General features: G+C 50.1%; 1 protein-coding gene across 9 annotated transcripts in view; it reads right to left on the bottom strand.

Moving 5' to 3' along the window:
* TMCO4 (transmembrane and coiled-coil domains 4) overlaps positions 1-16,765 on the bottom strand; it is a 104,158-nt gene extending 87,393 nt beyond the window's left edge. For 6 of the 9 annotated variants that reach the window (XR_009606941.3, XM_060621384.3, XM_078452298.2 and 3 more), the window contains exons 1-4: positions 16,681-16,759; positions 11,889-11,968; positions 7,419-7,579; positions 2,198-2,375 (exon numbers count right to left, since the gene is read on the bottom strand). Coding sequence is in view for 8 of the 9 variants with exons in the window: in XM_060621384.3 (XP_060477367.2) it covers positions 2,198-2,367 (170 nt within the window). In the remaining variant the exon portion in view is untranslated. Of the gene's footprint in view, positions 1-2,197; positions 2,376-7,418; positions 7,580-11,888; positions 11,969-16,680 lie in introns of all 9 variants that reach the window. The other 3 variants (XM_060621386.3, XM_060621385.3, XM_078452297.2) reach the window with 3 other exon arrangements.
* Between the last annotated feature and the right edge of the window lie 1,340 nt (positions 16,766-18,105).

The following is an 18,105-nucleotide window of genomic DNA, read 5'->3' as shown; positions in this document are numbered from 1 at the left end:
GGTTGTAAAATGACTGAAGTCATTTTTAAAATGTGTTTTAGGCCTAAGAAAACAGAGATCTCGTGGAATGAACTGACAACTGGATTGTAAACTTTCAGAAAGGAAATACCCCAGGGCAAGTGCTTCTGGCCAGGCAAAAGCATGTGTGCTTAAAGTGGTACCTGGATGTGTGTGTGTTTGGGGGGCTGGCGGCACACAGGTGATAACTCACTTCTCCGTGTGCCATCCTAGGTGGTGCCCAGCACAGGCCTGGCACACAGTGCAGGCTCATGAACATTTGTGGGGTTTGTAAAAACTTTAAAACAAATGTCTTTTTAATTAAAATTTGTTTTTAATTTTTAAAAATTTTTAAACATTATTTTATTTTATTTTTTTATTAAAATTTTTTTTTAATGTTTATTCATTTTTGAGAGAGAGAGACAGAGTATGAGCAGGGGAGGGGCAGAGAGAGAAGGAGACAGAATCAGAAGCAGGCTCCAGGCTCTGAGCGGTCAGCACAGAGCCCGATGTGGGGCTTGAGCCCACGAACCATGAGATCATGACCTGAGCCGAAGTCGGACGCTCAGTTGACTGAACCACCTACGCGCCCCTAACTTTTTTTTTTTTAAGTGTTTATTTATTTTTGAGAGAGAAAGAGACAGAGCACGAGCAGGAGAGGGGCAGAGAGAGGAGACACAGAGTCCGAAGCAGGCTCCAGGCTCCGAGCTGTCAGCACAGAGCCTGATACAGGACTCGAACTCACAAACTGAGAGATCCTGATCTAAGCCAAAGCTGGATGCTTAACTGACTGAGCCACCTGGGTGCCCCATGAACATCTGCTGATGTGAACAAAGTACACAAAGTTCTCCCCACTGTGTACTGGCTTGTCAGCTACACCAACCTGTATGGGAGGCTCTGGGGACTTACAGGTGAACCAGGCAGGCCCCGCCCTCCAAGAGTCCAAACTGGAGGGGTGGTGGGTATGGGAAGAGCGTGGTGGTCGCAGGGCTGGGTCGCTGAACATGTGGCTGGAGAAACACCCTGGTCTAGGGTGTGGGGAGGGTCCCAGAGGTGCCCCCCAAGTAGAGGGCTGTGTTCAAGTATTCAGCGGGACGGATGAAGATAAAACACAAACAAAACAAATAAAAACCCAGCTAAGACCTAAAGCATGGGGAAGTTTACTCACGGGGGACCTTTGGGGAGGAAGTCCTGAAAATACTGCAGACGCAAAAAATCTCCTGTCATTTCCTGCCCTCATCTGTCGCTTCCCCTCTCGGTGATGGTATTTCTGTCCTTCTAGCCCCACCCTCCACCTTGAACTTTGGGACCATAGACAGCTCCTCCCCCTGCCCCATCCACAGCATCCAACCTGTCCCTGAGTCAACTCCATTCTCCCCAAGGAAAGTCTTACCTGTGTGCACCCCGCCCCCCCGCCCCCCCCCCCCCATGCCTACCCCCTGGTCACAGCCCCGGGGAGACACAGAATCCAAAGCAGGCTCCAGGCCCTGGACCACTCCGTCTGCCTCCCTACGCCCCCTCGTGTTGCCTCTAAACTCTCTTCCCCAAGAACCCTCAAAGGCTTGGAGGCTTTTCACAGCTCTGCTATTCTGACTCCAAATGTGTGACTGAAACACATCCGTCCAAGATACCAGCAACAACAGATACTAATGTTGTCATTAAACCCATCAATCTTTTGTTCCTATGACACCTGGTTTGAACTCATCCGGGCACTTACCCCATCTGTCTAGTGTAATGGTAGTCAGTTATTTGGGTGCCTTCCCCCATCCTGACCATAAGCCCCTAGAGGATAGGAGCCAGGCCTTGCTTGTTTTCTCCACAGGGCCTAGCACGACACCCAGCACAGAGTAGGTGCTCAACGAAGGCACGCTGCATGCATGAATAAGTATCTCTTCTCCATTAGGCTGTGTCCCGTTTATGGGCAGGGACAGCATCGGCCTTGTCCATCTTACTTGCGTATTCCTTCCATGTACTCCAAATCATGGCTGGCACAAAGTAGGTGCCCAGAAAATGCCTGGTGAAGGTATGAATGAGTGAGTACTGAAGGAAGGCTATCTAATCCTCTAGACTGTGAGCTCCTTCAAGGCAAGGGCAATGACTTTCTCCTCTTTGCCAGTAATACCCGGCAGGTGGCTTGGCTGTCAGTAACTGCCTCCCCAAGGAAGCATGACATTTCCTCTGTAAGGACAAAGGCACTCACCTTTGCTCAGGTTCTGGAAATAGCTGGGACAGGGAGATGCCACAGAGGGCGGCATAGGCAAAGCGGTTGGCCTCAGCCAGCTCCCGGCCCACAGGCAGATGAGGTTCCCCCTCCACGGCTGGCTCGGCCACCGGAGGCAGCCCCTCACTTGAACTGTTGCACGTGGCCATTTCCAGCCCTGCAGGAAAAAAAAAAAAAATCTCAGTGAAAAACGCAAACGGGGGTGAGGGGTTAGGCCAGAGTTACTTAAATGGACACAATAACTGCCAATCATGAAAGAAAAGACTGATAAATAGGCCTTCATCATCTTCGAGAGAGTGAAAACACACACCATGGACCGGGGGAAGATATTTTCAGTATGTGTATCAACAAACGATTTGTATCCTTAGTATATAAACAACTCTTAGAAGTCATGGTGAAATAGAAATGAGGCAAATTTAAAAACTGGCAAAAGACTTGAACAGGCACTTCATAAAAAGATATCCAATGGCCCAATAAGCACACGAAGAGGTGTTCAACACCATTAGTCATCAGAGAAATAAAATTAAAACTCCAAGACGCTGCTACTCACTCATCAGAATGGCCAAAATTAAAAGCCTGACAATCCTAAGTGTTGGTAAGCACAAGGGACACACGGAACTTGGACACACGACTGATGAGAGTATTCATGGTACAACCTCTTGGAAACTGGTTTGACTTTATCATTAAAGCTAAACGTGTTTTATACGCAATTCTATACCCCAGCAATTCTACTCCTGAGAAATGAGGGCTTTTGTCCACCACAGGGCATGTACACGAATGCTCATAGAAGCTTCGTTCATAATAGTTGCAAGCTGGAAGCAAGCCACATGTTTGTCCACAGCGGAATGGGTCACTTTGCCATATTTGTAGCACGGAATATTACAAAACAAGGAAAAAGAATGAAGCCTGGCTAACCACAACAATAGGAGTGAGCCTCACAGACACAATGATAAACAGATACACTTATCTGCGGAACTGAGTTCATTCCATACCTTCCCAGTCTAAGGTAAAAGAAGACAGAAGAGAGGTTGCCCATGGCAAGCCATAAGTATTGGCTCAGAAGGGGCACAGTGAGGCTTCCGGGTGATGGAAATCTTCTCCATCACCCAGTGCTGATTACATGTGTATAAATACGTTTAAAAACTTATCAAGCTGTATGCTTAAGATTTGTGCACTCTGTGTATGTTATGCTTTAATGAAAGGAAGGAAAGAAGGGAGGGGAGGAGGTCTCCTTTCTCCCCTCCTTTTATTCTTTCCTTCCTTCCCAGGGGCAGAAGGGGAAGCAGGGAAGGCAGGGGAGGGAACAAACCAAGCCAAGCCAGGCATTCAAGGGGCAGGAGGGGTCCTGGGAGTGGATACCAGGAAGGGAACCCGCCTCGACCACAGGGCACTGTGGATATGAATGCAGGCTCGGAACCAGACAAACCTGGGCACGAATCCAAGCACCTCCATCTGATAGATATGGAGCCCTGGGCAGCTCAACCTCTCTGCACTCACATTTCTTCACCTGCCGATGGGACTATAACATTATCTGCCTGGAGGAACTGTGTTAGCAGTAAATGACATAGCCATGTAGGTTAGTATTTGTAAAGCACTTAGCACAAAGCCTGCCAAAGGGCCCATGCCACATAAATGTCTGTTAAGAAAATAAATGCATTAAAAAAGTCAACAAACAAATCACTGAAATGCTCAGCACGGTGCCCGGCACACAGCAAGGTGTATAGATAACGGCAAGAGCTAACATTACGTGCCTGTTGCTGGGGGCCAGGCCCTGGGGCTGCAACGTTAACATGTTCAGTCTTGGCTAACTCTATGAGCCCAGGCATCACCATAATGTCCAGGCTCAGAGGAGAAGTAAATGAGTCCGGGTCACCCAGCCAGTAAATTGCAGACTGGAGCCCAAAGCCAGAGCTCTTGGCCACTACCTCTGTTTAAATACTCATCACAACTGCCAAGAGATATCAAGTCTAATACCCACACTCAGCACTGCCTTTGGCCCATAAATGCATTCTTCTCCAGCTGAGCAATAAAAATGTTTATCCTCAGGGGTGCCTGAGTGGCTTAGTCGGTTAAGCGTCCGACTTCGGCTCAGGTCATGATCTCGCGGTTCGTAAGTTCAAGACCCACCTCGGGCTCTGCTGTCTCCCTCTTTCTCTACCCCTTCCCCATTTGTATGCGCGCGCTTTCTCTCAAAATAAATAAATAAACTTAAAAAACAATTTTATCCTCAAAATATTACTTCTACAGAGGAGTTATTAAAAGTCCGTGCAATATTAAATATTAAAAAGTCTGTGAAACTAAATATTTCGTTAGTTTTTTAAAGTAACCCTGAAGCAACAAGTCAACTTGTGTAGAAACATAATAGTTTGCAAAGCACTTTACAATGCACTTAAATCTCACAACTACTATGTACGGTTAAGAAGGACATGAGCTATTAGGATTCCCTCCTGTAGCTGAGAAACAGGCTCAGAGAGGCCAAGGGCTTTTCCCAAAATTACACAGTAACTAAGTAATGAAAGTCACACCAGACTTCCGGCTCCAAACCCTGGGTTCTTTCCTCTACATATGCACAGGGATCCTTCTTCCCTTGTTTCAGATGAAGGAACCGAGGCCCAGAGAGGTTAAGACCGTGGTCAGTGTCACCCAGCAAGACTGGCCTCCAATGGTTGCTCCAGAAACCCAAGTTTGAGGTTCGCAGCAGATCTCCCTGGCTCACAGGATCAGCCCAGACCGTGGTGGTGGACAAAGGGGACAACAAGTCACAAACGAAGGGGCAGGGGCAGCACCCAGCCATGATGTGGCAGGCTTAGTGATTTAATCCACTCCATTCAGAGGCCGTGGTAATTGTGCCTCTCATCCAGAAGAGCCCAAGGTGGTATTTTATCGGGCTGGTACTTGGAGGGCCCCACGTTAGTTCTCAGTTCAAGAATAAACAGCCTTCCAGTCAGAGAAGCACGAGCTGGCCTGTCTCTATCCACAGGGGAGAGGGGATGAGCTTGGGGCACAAAAAAGCTCTGATCAGGTCAAACTGCCTCATTCATTCAACAAGATACACTCTTGATGTCCTATCATCCCTTCTCTACACAGCAGCTGGAGTGGCCCTTTTGTCATATATACCAATCATGTCACTCGCCCGCTTAAAGGTCTCCAAAGGCGTCCCCTCACACCAGGACGCACACTAATCCCCTTAGGGTGGCCCTTGCCTGGCCCTGGACTCATCTCACGCCCCCCAACCCAGCCTGCTCACTACACCACGGCCACACTGGCTGGCCATCGACGTGCTTGCAAATATGCAAGCTGGTCCCCCCTCCAGGCCTTTATACCTGCCGTTCCCCTGCCTGGGACACTCTTCCTCTGACCTTCACATCATTCTGCTTCAGCCTGAATGTCACCTCCTCTGAGAGGCCCTCCCTGACCTCTCAGGCTCAAGTACTCCTGCCCTTCTACCCTAGCACCCTGTTCTAGCTTTATACTTACTCCCGTCTTAAATAATATACAATGCAAATTATTTATTTACCCATGTATCCCAATAGAACATACGCTTGAGGGAGGCCCCTGGTTGTTTTGTTTTTTGTTTCTTTTTTACTGCCATGCTTCTAGCTCTCTGAACAGGCTGTGGAATATTGCAGGCATTCAATAAATATGTGCTGGGTGAATGAAGAAGGGAACGTGATGTGTGACACCCTGGTCTGGGCCTTGGGACAGATCAGGTGACAAACTGACAAATTCCCTGCTTGCGTTCTGGTGGGACACAGGCAGCAATCCAGCAATATATAATAATAATCTAAGTAACTTGCCCAAGATCATGTGGCTGGTAACTGGCAGAACTAGAGTCACAGTCAGGTCTGACGGTCGGATCCACGAAGGGATCATCGGGGAAGAAGCATCCGGATGAGGGGGATGCGAAGTGATGTGGCAGGAGTGGGTGACGACGGTGTGCAGTTGAAAGGGACCGCTCTAGCGGAGGCCTGCGGGACGCAAGGGCGACAGCCGGGCGGGTGGATAGGAGAGGGTATTCCGTAGAGGAAGCCGTGCGGTGGTAGAGACAGACAAGTAAACAGACGATGACAAACCAGCAGGATAAACGTAAGGGCAACACGGGTGGAGGGATACAAACAGGGGCCTGCCACCCAGAACCGGCTTCCGAGAGAAGGTAGCAGTCAGACAGGGGTGAGGTCGACAGCAAGAGCATGTTCTGGGCACAGGGGACAGCACGTGTCAAGGCCCAGAGGTACAAGAGAGAAGATGCTTTAAAATTTTTTTTTCTTTTAATGTGTATTTATTTTTTGAGAGAGAGAGACAGAGTGTGAGTGGGGGAGCAGCAGAGAGAGAGGGAGACACAGAGACAGAAGCAGGCTCCAGGCTCTGAGCTGTCTGCACAGAACCCAATGTGGGGCTCGAACTCATGAACCGCGAGATCATGACCTGAGCTGAAGTCGGATGCTTACCGACTGAGCCACCCAGGCGCCCCTAGAGGGAAGATGCTTTTGAAGAACCAAAAAGATGCCCGGTCAGACTTCATTGTGAAGGCAGTGGCCGTGGGGGCGGGGAGCTGAGTTAGGGTATGGGTGGATGTCTTGGTACTAATATTTTGCCTGTGAGATTGTAATTATTTTAAGATAAAGAACTTTTTAAAAAGCAGCGGGATGTCTCTATAGCATGGCAAAAACCTTAAGTTCCAAGTAAATTAAAAGCAAATGTTCACCTTACCCCAAATTAACCAGTTCATTCTTTTATTTATTTATTTTTGAGAGCGAGCGAAGAGAGAGAGAATGGCAGAGACCGAGGGAGAGAGAGAGAATCCCAAGCAGACTCCGCAATGTCAGTGCAGAGCCTGATACAGGGCTCGAACCCATGAACCGTGAGATCATGACTTGAGCTGAAATCAAGAGTCGGATGCTTAACCGAATGAGCCACCCAGGCACCCAGAACTAGTTCATTTAATAAATATACGTTTGATCTTGGCCAAAAGGTCAAGAAGCAATTAATTCAATAAATACATATCGGCACCTATTACATGGAAGGCGTCATCCTACACGCTATGCAAACAGCGGAGACTAAGACAGACAGACAACAGCCCTCCATCATGGAGATATATTCCAGGGAAGGAGACAGACAGTAAGTAAACTCATATTTACAATAAGACAATTTTAAATAATGGTGAGGGTTTGAGGAAAAAGAAACCTTAAATAACACGTACCCAGATTTCAGAAAACAGTTGCTGGCTTCCCCTGGCCTCTCCTCTCTCCAAGTCTGGAAACAGGCTGCTCAGCTTCCTGAAGGTTCTTGGAGAAATATGCAAATTGCCCTAGTGGGGAGCAAACCAGAAAAACCAGCCTGTGGGTCCATAGGGTGTGGGATCTGGAGGAGGAGGAGAGAGAAAGAGGCATCTGTTAGCTAATGCTTTGTCCTCTGGGCCTTTGCCCCAGTAGGTTCCCCTACCTGGGATACTTTTCTCTGCTAGACGGCAGGCAGCGGCCATCACTGAGCACAGCCCTGGCATTTCCCCTGGGCTCGTGCATTTGTTGTCTCATTTAATATCTCTGTTCTGACTTCTCCTAACTTGAGATGTGGTCGCAGCGCCCAGCTCCACGATTAGCTTGGCAGTAGCTGGCAGGCACCGGATCTCCTTCATAGCTGTACCTTGTGCCCTGAGCACATACCAGCCACGGAGGGAGTGCTCAGAAAATGTCTGTTGCAGGAATGAATGAATGAACTAGCTTTTAGGCTTAAGCAAGAGCCATATTTTCCTGCTAATTCTCTCCCCAAAGGTGCTCCTGTTCTTATTCTTTGCTGGAGCATCAGATGAGCAGGGGAGATGGGACAGGGGGCCAAGCAAGCATCTGGAATTACCCAGGGTTCCCCACAACCTCAGATAATCTGCGCTTCCTCCTACTGGCCATTTTCCATGCCAAAGAACCAGAGTATGATTTTCTGCCTCTTTAATCCTTAAAAAATTTTTAAGTTTATTTATTTATTTTGGGGGAGAGAGAGCGAGAGAGTGAGCGGGGCAGAGGCAGAGAGAGAGGGAAGAGAGAATCTCAAGCAGGCTCTGCACTGTCAGCACAGAGCCCAAGGTGGGGCTCGAACTCACGAACCATGAGATCATGCCCTGAGCTGAAATCAAGAGTTGGACGCTTAACCGACTGAGCCACTCAAGCACCCCACCTCTTTAATCCTTTTTAAGGAATTATCAGGGATAACGTCCTTCTCCTGGAGATGCCCTTCCTATGGGGCATGGCAAAGTGCCTTCACCATGCCTACAAACTACGAGATTCAAGCTGTGAGTCCAACCATGTTAAAAAATGCAGAGGAGACAAAATGGCTGGAAATAGTCTCTCAAATTCTCCATGAAAGGTGAGATAGCTGAGGCTTTTCTGCCATACATATGTGTTGCTTTTGCATTCTGAAGAAATGCATATCTGGTACGTGTATCTGTCCAGAGAGTGGAGACTGTTAGGACTCCTATCAGGATGGCAACGGTGGCTGTCTCTGATCGAAGCAGGGGGCTCTTGGATTCTGGATCATCTTAATTGTTTTTCTTTATTAATTATGTTTTGTGAATTTTCAGTAATGTGTTGATTTTATGATCCAAAAAAGGACATGATTTTATTTATTTTTATTTTCTATTTTTTTAATGTTTATTTATTTCTGAAAGAGACAGAGACAGAATGCGAGCGGGTTAGGGGCAGAGAGAGAGGGAGACCCAGAATCCGAAGCCAGCTCCAGGCTCCGAGCTGTCAGCACAGAGCCCGACGCGGGGCTCAAGCTCACAAACCACGAGATCATGACCTGAGCTGAAGTCGGACACTCAACCGACTGAGCCACCCAGGCACCCCAGGACGTGATTTTAACTTATAACATGGGTTGCTGACACAGGCTTATTCATACTGGCTGGGGAGAGCTGATTCAACAGGTCACTGGCAGCCTGAGATAGGCCACAGTGGGAGTATTTCTACTACAGAAATTGGCAGATGCTACAAATGATGGATTTTATTGTCCAAAGAGGTGGTTAACAGTACATCACTGGATATACAAAATGATTCCAGGTATGTTTTTTGTTTTTTAAAAATTTTTGAGGAGACAGAGAGAGAGAGAGCGAGCACGAGCAGGGGAGGGGCAGAGAGACAGGGAGACACAGAATCCGAAGCAGGCTCCAGGCTCCAAGCTGTCAGCACAGAGCCTGCCTGATGCAGGGCTTGAACCCATGAATCATGAGATCACGACTCGAGCCAAAGTTGGCTGCTTAACCGACTGAGCCACCCCCCGCGACCTTCCAGGTATGTTTTTTAAAACAGTTTCACAGAACAAAAAGATCACTAGGAGGGGTGCCTGGGTGGCTCAGTCAGTTAAGCGTCCAGCTCTTGTTTTCTGCTCTTGCCTTTCATGAGACCGAGCCCCGCGTCGGGCTCCTTGCTGTCAGGTCACTATCTCTTGGTGGCAGGGTTGTGGGACTAGAACTTATTGGGTTTTGTTCTATTTTTCTGTATTTTTGACATTTTCTGTCCTGAGCTTTCATTGATGCTTTCATAAAGAAAACAATTTTTGTATTTTTAAGTTTATTTATTTATTCTGAGAGAGAGCGAGAGAGTGTGTTAGCAAGTTGGGGAGGGGCAGAGAGAGAGGGAGAGAGACAATTCCAAGCAGATTTCGCACTGAGCCCGACGTCGGGCTCGATCCCACGACTGTGAGATCTTAACCTGAGCTGAAATCGAGAGTTAGATGCTTAACCAACAGAGCCACTCAGGAGCCCTGAAAAGAAAAGCAAATTTTTTTAACATTTATTCATTTTTTTGAGAGCCAGAGAGAGAGTGTGAGCAGAGAAGGGGCAGAGAGAAAGAGAGAGAGAGAGAGAGAGAGAGGGAGGGAGAGAAAGAGAGACAAAATCCAAAGCAGGCTCCAGGCTCTGAGCTGTCAAGACAGAGCCCGATGCAGGGCTCAAACTCACACGCGGTGAGATCATGACCTGAGCCGAGGTCAGAGGCTTCACCAACTGAGCCACCCAGGCGCCCCCCGAAAAATTTTTTAATTAAAAACAACGTTGCTCTTGCCCCAGAAGAGGAGTGCTTTACCTCAGAAAGCCCTGGTCTCATGTAGCCCACCAAGCCCACGGGGCTGAGGTCCCAGTTAAGTCCCTTTCCGTTGACCAATAAACAGGTCTTGTAATCAACAAGATGGACAGGGGGTAGTGTGACCCATCTACCCAGTTTGTTGTGATGGAGGAGCCCCTGGTCCCAACCCTACAGACTGTCCACTCGCATGGGTTGGGTCCCCCAACTATGCCAGCTGAGGGAGTGTGGTGGCAGCTCCCCAGCTCACTGAGGGAGTGTGGTGGGGCTGGGAGATGTACCCTTGAACTGTATACACTGGTCCTCACAGGGGACTCTCCCCCTTGGTCTGATTTAGCATCAGGATCCGGTCCAAGTTGAGCTGAGATGCCCAAGTATGTCTGACAAGCTAAACCAATTTCGAGAGGGAAAGCTGGATTCCTGCAGTGAGAAAAAGACCTTGCTGGCCGGGGCCAGTGGTGACTCCATGCCCTGGGGCCACCTAGTGTGTGCACAGCTGGTCCAGCAGCACCCACGGCCTTGGAGGTCACCGATGGACAGAGTAGCTTCTAGTCCAGGTACTGTGGAGACACCAAGAACTCTGAGAAAGGCCTGCACTTGACCTGCACTTGACCAACTGGCAGGGAAAGAACATATACATGGTGAGAATGAACGGCGTGAACACTCAGCCATGGCTAGCCTGCACAGCCCAGGCCCAGGACGGACAGGCATGCCAGAGCGGGCCTTGTCATGATGGTCTGTGATTATGAGTTTTATCTAGCCAGCTACATTACCTACCACCGAAAAAACAAAAACAAAAACAAAAACAAAAGCAAAAACAAAAACTGGTTGAGCTATTTTTGTCAGTAGTGAGGGCAGAGAGCCACTCCACATCTGTCCTCGGCTCTGCATGCACCCACAGTAGGCACTCAACCGATAATCGTTAACTAACGCCATAAACAACACAGCGGGATTTCTCCTTGGGGGGGGATGAAAACTTCCAAAGTCAGCACCGAGGAGAAAACCAGTATGATCAATATTATCCTTGGACGTCCTTTAAATCACCCTTAAGACTCCATGACCTGAGCCTTTCTTTAGAAGATCACATGCAAGGATGGATTTCTTGTGTTTTTCTTACACGCCAGCCCATTATGGACTTTTTCCCCCGCTTGGAGCAGCCAGTGAACGCCAAGGTCAAATTTGATGTGAATGCATGTGTATGGAGAGGGCGGGGAAAGTGTTCTCTTTCTCTCTCTTTCCTTCTTTTCCTGGTTAACTGGTTACAGTTGAGTTTTTATGAGTGAGACTGAAGTACAATAAAATAAGCATCACTAGTGGGAAAACTACAATATCACGGGAGGGCCGGGGAATGAACTGTGTTGAAGCCAAGGAGGAAGAAAAGCACGTGACCGAAGAAATTCTTCACAACAAACAGAGCCACAGCACCGTCCTTAGGCCAGAAACTCTGAAGATGGTAGTTCTGAGCTCATGCCCACACACACTCTTGGGATCATCCTAGAAGGGCGGATTCTAGACAGTTCCAGTTCATTCCCCACCTCCCAGTCCCCTCCAGCATTTTAGGAGAGACACCCATTCGTTCTATACCTCTATCTGGAACTTACATGGGAAGCCAGTGGCAAATGTAGCATCTCAGGAGGTCTCCATGGCAACAGAAGAACCCAGAGGGTTTCAGACGATTCCACTACAGACCAGAAGAAAAAAGAGATGTTGGCCCAGAGGGAAAGGTCCTATCCCATCTCACCTCAGCAGCCTGGGGGATAGTAGGTGGTGGAGTAGGGTGACAGCGTGCCCCTGGGGTAGATACTCAGGTTGTATGACATCTCGTCCACGTTGTGGTCGCCCCATTCCTCCCCGACTAGCACCCTGGTACAAGCCGAGATCATCTCAGGTGGATCCCGGCGGGAGTCTCCCCACCAGTTTCCTGCTCCGTCTGCTCTCCCCCCTGGCTGTCCACCACGCAGTGGCCAGCGAGCTCCGTCTCCCCCTGAAGTCAGCTCATGTCCCTTCTCTGCTCCAAACCTCTACTGATCCCCTTTCCATGCTCGACAGTTCTTCCAGTGGCGCCTGGTCCATACGCAACCTGGCCCCTGGCCTCTCTGCCCTCCGCCCCCTCTCCCTTCACTAGCTCTGCTCCAGCCACACCATCCTCCTTGCCGCTCCTGGAGCCCACCAGGCACGCTCTCATCTCAAGGCCTTTGCACTTGCCCGTTCCCTCTGCCCGGAATGCTGTTCCCGCAGACAAACGCATGGCCGGCTCTCTCGCCTCCCTCCTGTCTCTGTTCAAATCTCACAGTTCGGTGAGACCACCCTGTCCCTGCCTTCCACCCTAATCCTCTTTACCTGGCGCCTGCACTTGGTCCACAGCACGAATCACCGTCTGACCTACTAGATCATTTTCTGGTTTACACTTAGGCTCAGTGTCTATCTCTTCCTGCCCTTACGTAAGCACGGTAGGCACTTACGAACATTTGTTGAATGAATGGTGGTCTCTACTTGGGAGGAACTAGAATATAACGTGAGGCACATTTGCCGAGGAAGGAGGTGGGGGTGGGGAGGCAAAGCTTGTAATGATCCACACCATCCACTGGTTCTCAAACGGCCCCAAAGGGCCCCAGGGACTTCTCCTGGTCCGGTGGGCGAGGGGAGATACGGTGGGGACCTTCAATGCCCCACCTTCAAATTCTAACAGTAAAATAATCCACAATACCACCTTTGGGTATTTTCCACTCGAAAGAAATGAAAGCAGGGTGTCAAAGACATCTGCACACCCATGTTCATAGCAGCTAAATAAAAGGTGCATGTAACCCAAGAGTCCGTCAATGGATGAAGGGATGAACAACAATAAGAAAGGACTCGAGCCCACGGAGTATTACTCAGCCTTCAAAAAGGAAGGAAATCCTGACATATTACAACATGGATGAACCTTGAGGCCATTATGCTAAGTGAAATAAGCCAGTCACAGAAAGACAAATACTGCATGATTTCACTAATGGGAGGTACCTAGAGTAGTCCAAATTATAGAGACAGAAAGCAGAATGGTGGCCAGGGGCTGGGGGAAGGGGAACTAGACAGGTTTAATGGATCCAGAGTTTCAGATTTGCAAATGGAAAAGTTCCGGAGATAGGTTGCACGACTATGTGCATATACTTAACACTATTGACCTGCACGCTTAAAAATGGTTAAGGTGGTAAGTTTTTTGTTATTTTATCACAATTAAATTTTATTTATTTTTTATTTTTTTAAATTTTTTTAACGTTTATTTATTTTTGAGACAGAGAGAAACAGAGCATGAATGGGAGAGGGTCAGAGAGAGAGGGAGACACAGAATCCGAAACAGGCTCCAGGCTCTGAGCAGTCAGCACAGAGCCCGACGCGGGGCTCGAACTCACGGACCGCGAGATCATGACCTGAGCCGAAGTCGGCCGCTTAACCGACTGAGCCACCCAGGCGCCCCCACAATTAAATTTTAAAGAATTGTAAGCCACCCCCTTGCACACATCATTTCATTTCCTCCCAACCAGCCCTACAAAGTACGTATCTCCAATCTACTAGAGAGACAGAGAGGCCGTGAGAAATGAAGGTTAAGGTCACCGGGCAAGTAATGTGGGATTTAAATGCACCTGGGCCTTAGCCCAGAGGTAGCCGTCTCAGCTATGATGCTGCACCACTCTCTTTAGTCTAGCTGATGTCCTGAGGTGGCCCAAAAGATTTCAAACACAAATTGAAAGCCACCAAACTACATGACTCTCACTAGTTCCCATCTGACCACAGGCTAGCACCCCGCTTTTCAGCCAGCCCAAGCACTTCTGGGACAGACCTAACCTGTCTTTCCATCTTCATTTTCCTCCAGTCCCCTTCTTCCAGCCAGGCCTTAGCCAAACTGCATTATCTGCGGCTTCTAGCCCACACTGGGATGCCCACCTCGGGCCTCAACTCATGCCGATCTCTCGGTGTCCAAACGATGTCCTTTTTCAAAAGTACAGTTTAATACTAAAATCAGCGAAGATTTCCTGCCAGCTTATTCTCATGAGCCCAATTCAGCCTCACAACCGCCTTATGAGGAAGAAACTATCATTGTCCCCATTTTACATATGAGAAAACTGAGGCCAATCGAGGTGAAGGCCACACATCTGGCAAATAGCGATGCCTGGATGCACCCCCACAGGCCTGTGTGACTTCAAACTCCAAATTCTTCTCCACTTTATCAAAGGGGCTCAGGGATTGCCATGAGCCTCCCTGGATTTGTGCAGCTGAACTGGGGCCTGCTGCCTCTGGACACCCCCCCCCCCCCCCCAACCAGGCTTTCTCTGGCCAGCCCCTCACCTGCTCTCGGGTCTAACAGCTGCTTGCTTAAGTGCCAGTCTCCTCCCCTAGGAGGGTCAGGGTCAGAGTGGACAATGTTCAGGACATCAGTGCTTCTCCCCCCAGGCTCCTCAGCAAAAGAGCGGGCCCTACCCCTCCTCCCTCCCAGCAGACCCTGCGTAACTTCCTTATCAAATTTGTCACCAATGCACAATGGATCGATTACAGGTTTACTTGTTTGTGGTCTGTCTCTCCAGAAAAAGCTCCACCAGGGCAGTGGCTTTTGTGTCGTTTCCCTGATGCTCCCTACAACAGTGCCTGGCAGAGAAGGCGTTCAATCCCTGTGTGTGGAATGTGACAGCAAGGGTTGTAAAGGCTGAAACGCTGACTGTTGCAAACATTCCGTTTCTCGAGCCAGGCAGGGAGCCTCCTCGCCTGGAAGTCGGCCACCCCCACCTCTGCCTCTTTCTTACATTTCTCTACTGAGGGCAGTAACAGGTTACCAACAGGGACACCGGAGCCTCTGAATAAATACACCTTTGCTTACACCTGACTTGGCAAGGCCTCTGATACAGGCCACACTTTGGACCATGCTTTACCATTTGAGAAGCATTCGGACGTGGTATCATCAACGCTATGCACTTTTATGACCCCTGCTGAATAACAATGACAGGCTCACAGAGGTGGTGGGTCACATCACAGCTATAGAGTGGCAATGCCAGGTTTATGGACTCTGAGGTTGGTTGGACCACTCTCTATCCACCGACCTTCCCACCCCCTACCAAATCCCTGGGGAGTTGGGGAGAACGCTCAGGCTGGCTGAGCATCTAGATAGAGGCCCACGAGGGTTTGAGGCTCTGAGGTTCAGTCTCTCTCTGCCCTCTTCATATACTTCACAGTTGGTAAGATTCCAATGGTCTCTCCTCTCTGCTCAGCCCTCCCAACCCCCCCCCCGCCCCACTCCCCAAGAGCAGGATTTTATTCCATTCTTTGTAGTATACTCCCCAAAGGCAACACTTGCCTTGTTCGCTGCTGTATTTTCAGTGCCTAAACATTACACACTGGCACACAGTCGGTGCTCAATTAATATCTGTCCAATGAATGAATGGATAGCCCTAAAGCTTAACGGGGTTTCATATTTTCTGCAGTGAAATAAACCCTGAGTCAGGGAAAAGAGAACTAACACGTTCACTCCTACTTCGTGTTAGGCACTAGTCTTAGGTCAAGGCCCAGAATCCAGCCCCGCTGTACTCCCAGCTGTGGCTCCAGAGAAAGGACATGGTGAACGTCTACTCTGTCTCTGTGCCCGGCACAGGTAACCCAGGTTTTAAAATGTTCTCCTCCCTAGGGGTACTGTCTCGGGGAAGTCATCTCTCGCAGCCTGTTTATCTAGCTGTCAAATCCCCTCAAAAGTTTAGTAGCGCTGGTCCTTCTTTCCTACTCTGTCAACAGGTGGCAGGGTGAGAAACATGGCCCATCTGTAATTGGGGGCTTTTTTCCAGAAGAAATTCCCAGCCCCACCTTGGAATTCTCAGTTTGAAGGTGTGCTGTGAGCTTAGAAAGCCGCAGGGGCAAGGAGAGAGGACATCAGGGGTGCCCGGAGGCCTTCTTCACCGGTTCGTAGAGGGGCCACTTGCGACAAGGGAAAACCCGCGACCCTGTGTGACCTTGGGCAAGTTCCTTCCTCTCCCAGGACCAGAGCAGCGTCGTCACTTGCCAAGGGAGGAGCTGGGCGACCTTTAAGGGCTCATAGCCCTGAGCCGGGAGGCAGGGAATGGCCTGAGTGCTCTGCCCGGCCTCAGTTTCCCCATCTGTCGCCCTACGTAATTTCTAGAGGCACTTTCCCTTCTGAAAGAAATCAAGCAACAACTAGGCAGCCTGGGCACCTGCAGTCAACGCTGGGAGCAGTGTGAGGCCACTCCTCGGGAGGCCTGGCGCCCACGAGGGCGGAGAGTGGGGTGGGGGGGGGCAAAGGCCCGCGGGGCGGGTCGGCCGGGCCACGCAGGGGCAACCCTCGTGCGGGCAGCCGCGGGGAGTGGCCCTGGGGTGGGGGAGCTCCACCCGCGGCCCACTTGAACCCGTACTTCTTACCTGGCGGCGGCGGCAGCGGCGGCAAAGGCAAGGACTCCTCCGGTTCCCCCCGCCCGCTCGGCCCCGCCCCGCCCCGCCCCGCCCCGCCCCGCCCGCTCGGGCGATTCCGCGGCCGGCGAAGCAACGAGTTCCCGGCAGCCCCGCCCCTTCACGCTCGGCCCCGCCCCACCCCTCCCGCTCGGCCCCGCCCTTCCTGCCCGGGTGGTGCCGCCGCCTGCGCAGACCTTCCTGAGCTTGTGTGTGGGTCGGCCTGCCGGGATCCAGGCTCCTAAGTGTCTCAGCCCTTTTCTCTTGGTCGCCACTCCACGACAGGGGTGCCGGCATCAGGAGGTGACGGGCCAACCCGAGCGCGAAACGCGGTGTGTGGGTCTGTTGGCCTTCCAGGAAACAGCAGGACCTCAGGGCCAGAGAGAAGGCCCTTCGAGGTTCCACCTTGCGGACACTGCTAGCCTGGGGCTTGGTCCCAGAGTGGAGGGCCAGAAAGCACTTGGATGGACATCTTCAAAAGTAAAGCGTGTGACATCAAGGAGCCAGCCACAGAAACAACCTTGCTGCATGTGTACACAGCACTTTGAAATTTACAGAGTATTGACATAGCGATGGCCTGTGTGATTCTTCTTTCGGTTTGTCTAACGCTGTTTGGGCCAGTCACGGGGTCTTTCCGTTTGGGGTTTCTGTGCCTGGCGCTCTGCCCAGAGACCTGCCTTTTCCTGTGTCTGTTTCTAGCTTTCCACTCAGGGAAGTTCTGTGAGTCTTCCCTGACCAGCAGCCACATTCAGTCATTGAACAAATATTTACTAGCACCTACTGTGTGCCATGTACTGTTCTGAGCACAGAGAATCACATACCAGGTGCCGCTTCTGTTCTCTTTTAATGGTAGTACTTACCACTGTATGGGATTAATTTATTTTCCTGTTTATTTATTTGACAATCTGTCTGTCGTCATCCCCACTAGAACTTAAGAACTCTGAGTGTAGGGGGTCTCGGCTACCTTGTCCTCTGCCGTGTGCCCAGCCCCGGGGACTGTACTAGACACTTGGTAGGTGTCCAGAATTTAATGAATACAAGAATTGCTCTTTATTCCTCTGGCAACCTTGTGAATTCTCATCATACCCATTCTACAGGACAGGAAACTGAGGATCAGGTCCAGGCTGTGCAGAAGCTGTAGAGCTAATGAGTGCCAGAGCCAAAGCCAAAGCCAGAATTGCCACAAAGCTCTTTCTCCTGGTGAAGACAGCCCAATACCATGAATGGAAAAGGCACTGGACAGGGTCAGAGACCAGCTTCCAGGGCAGAGCCGTTGACTCATGCCCCTTGTGGAATGCTCTATGCTTCCAGCTCCTCATTGCCCCACTGGCCAGTAATCATTAAGAAGAGCCGCTCTACCTACCTACAGGGCTCTTGTGAGGGTCAAATGGGTCAATG

This window comes from Panthera onca, chromosome C1 (genome assembly GCF_046562875.1).
Source record: "Panthera onca isolate mPanOnc1 chromosome C1, mPanOnc1 haplotype 2, whole genome shotgun sequence".
NCBI lineage: Eukaryota > Metazoa > Chordata > Mammalia > Carnivora > Felidae > Panthera > Panthera onca.
The sequence above is the reverse complement of the archived record's forward strand: the minus strand, read 5'-3'. Positions and strand labels throughout refer to the sequence as shown.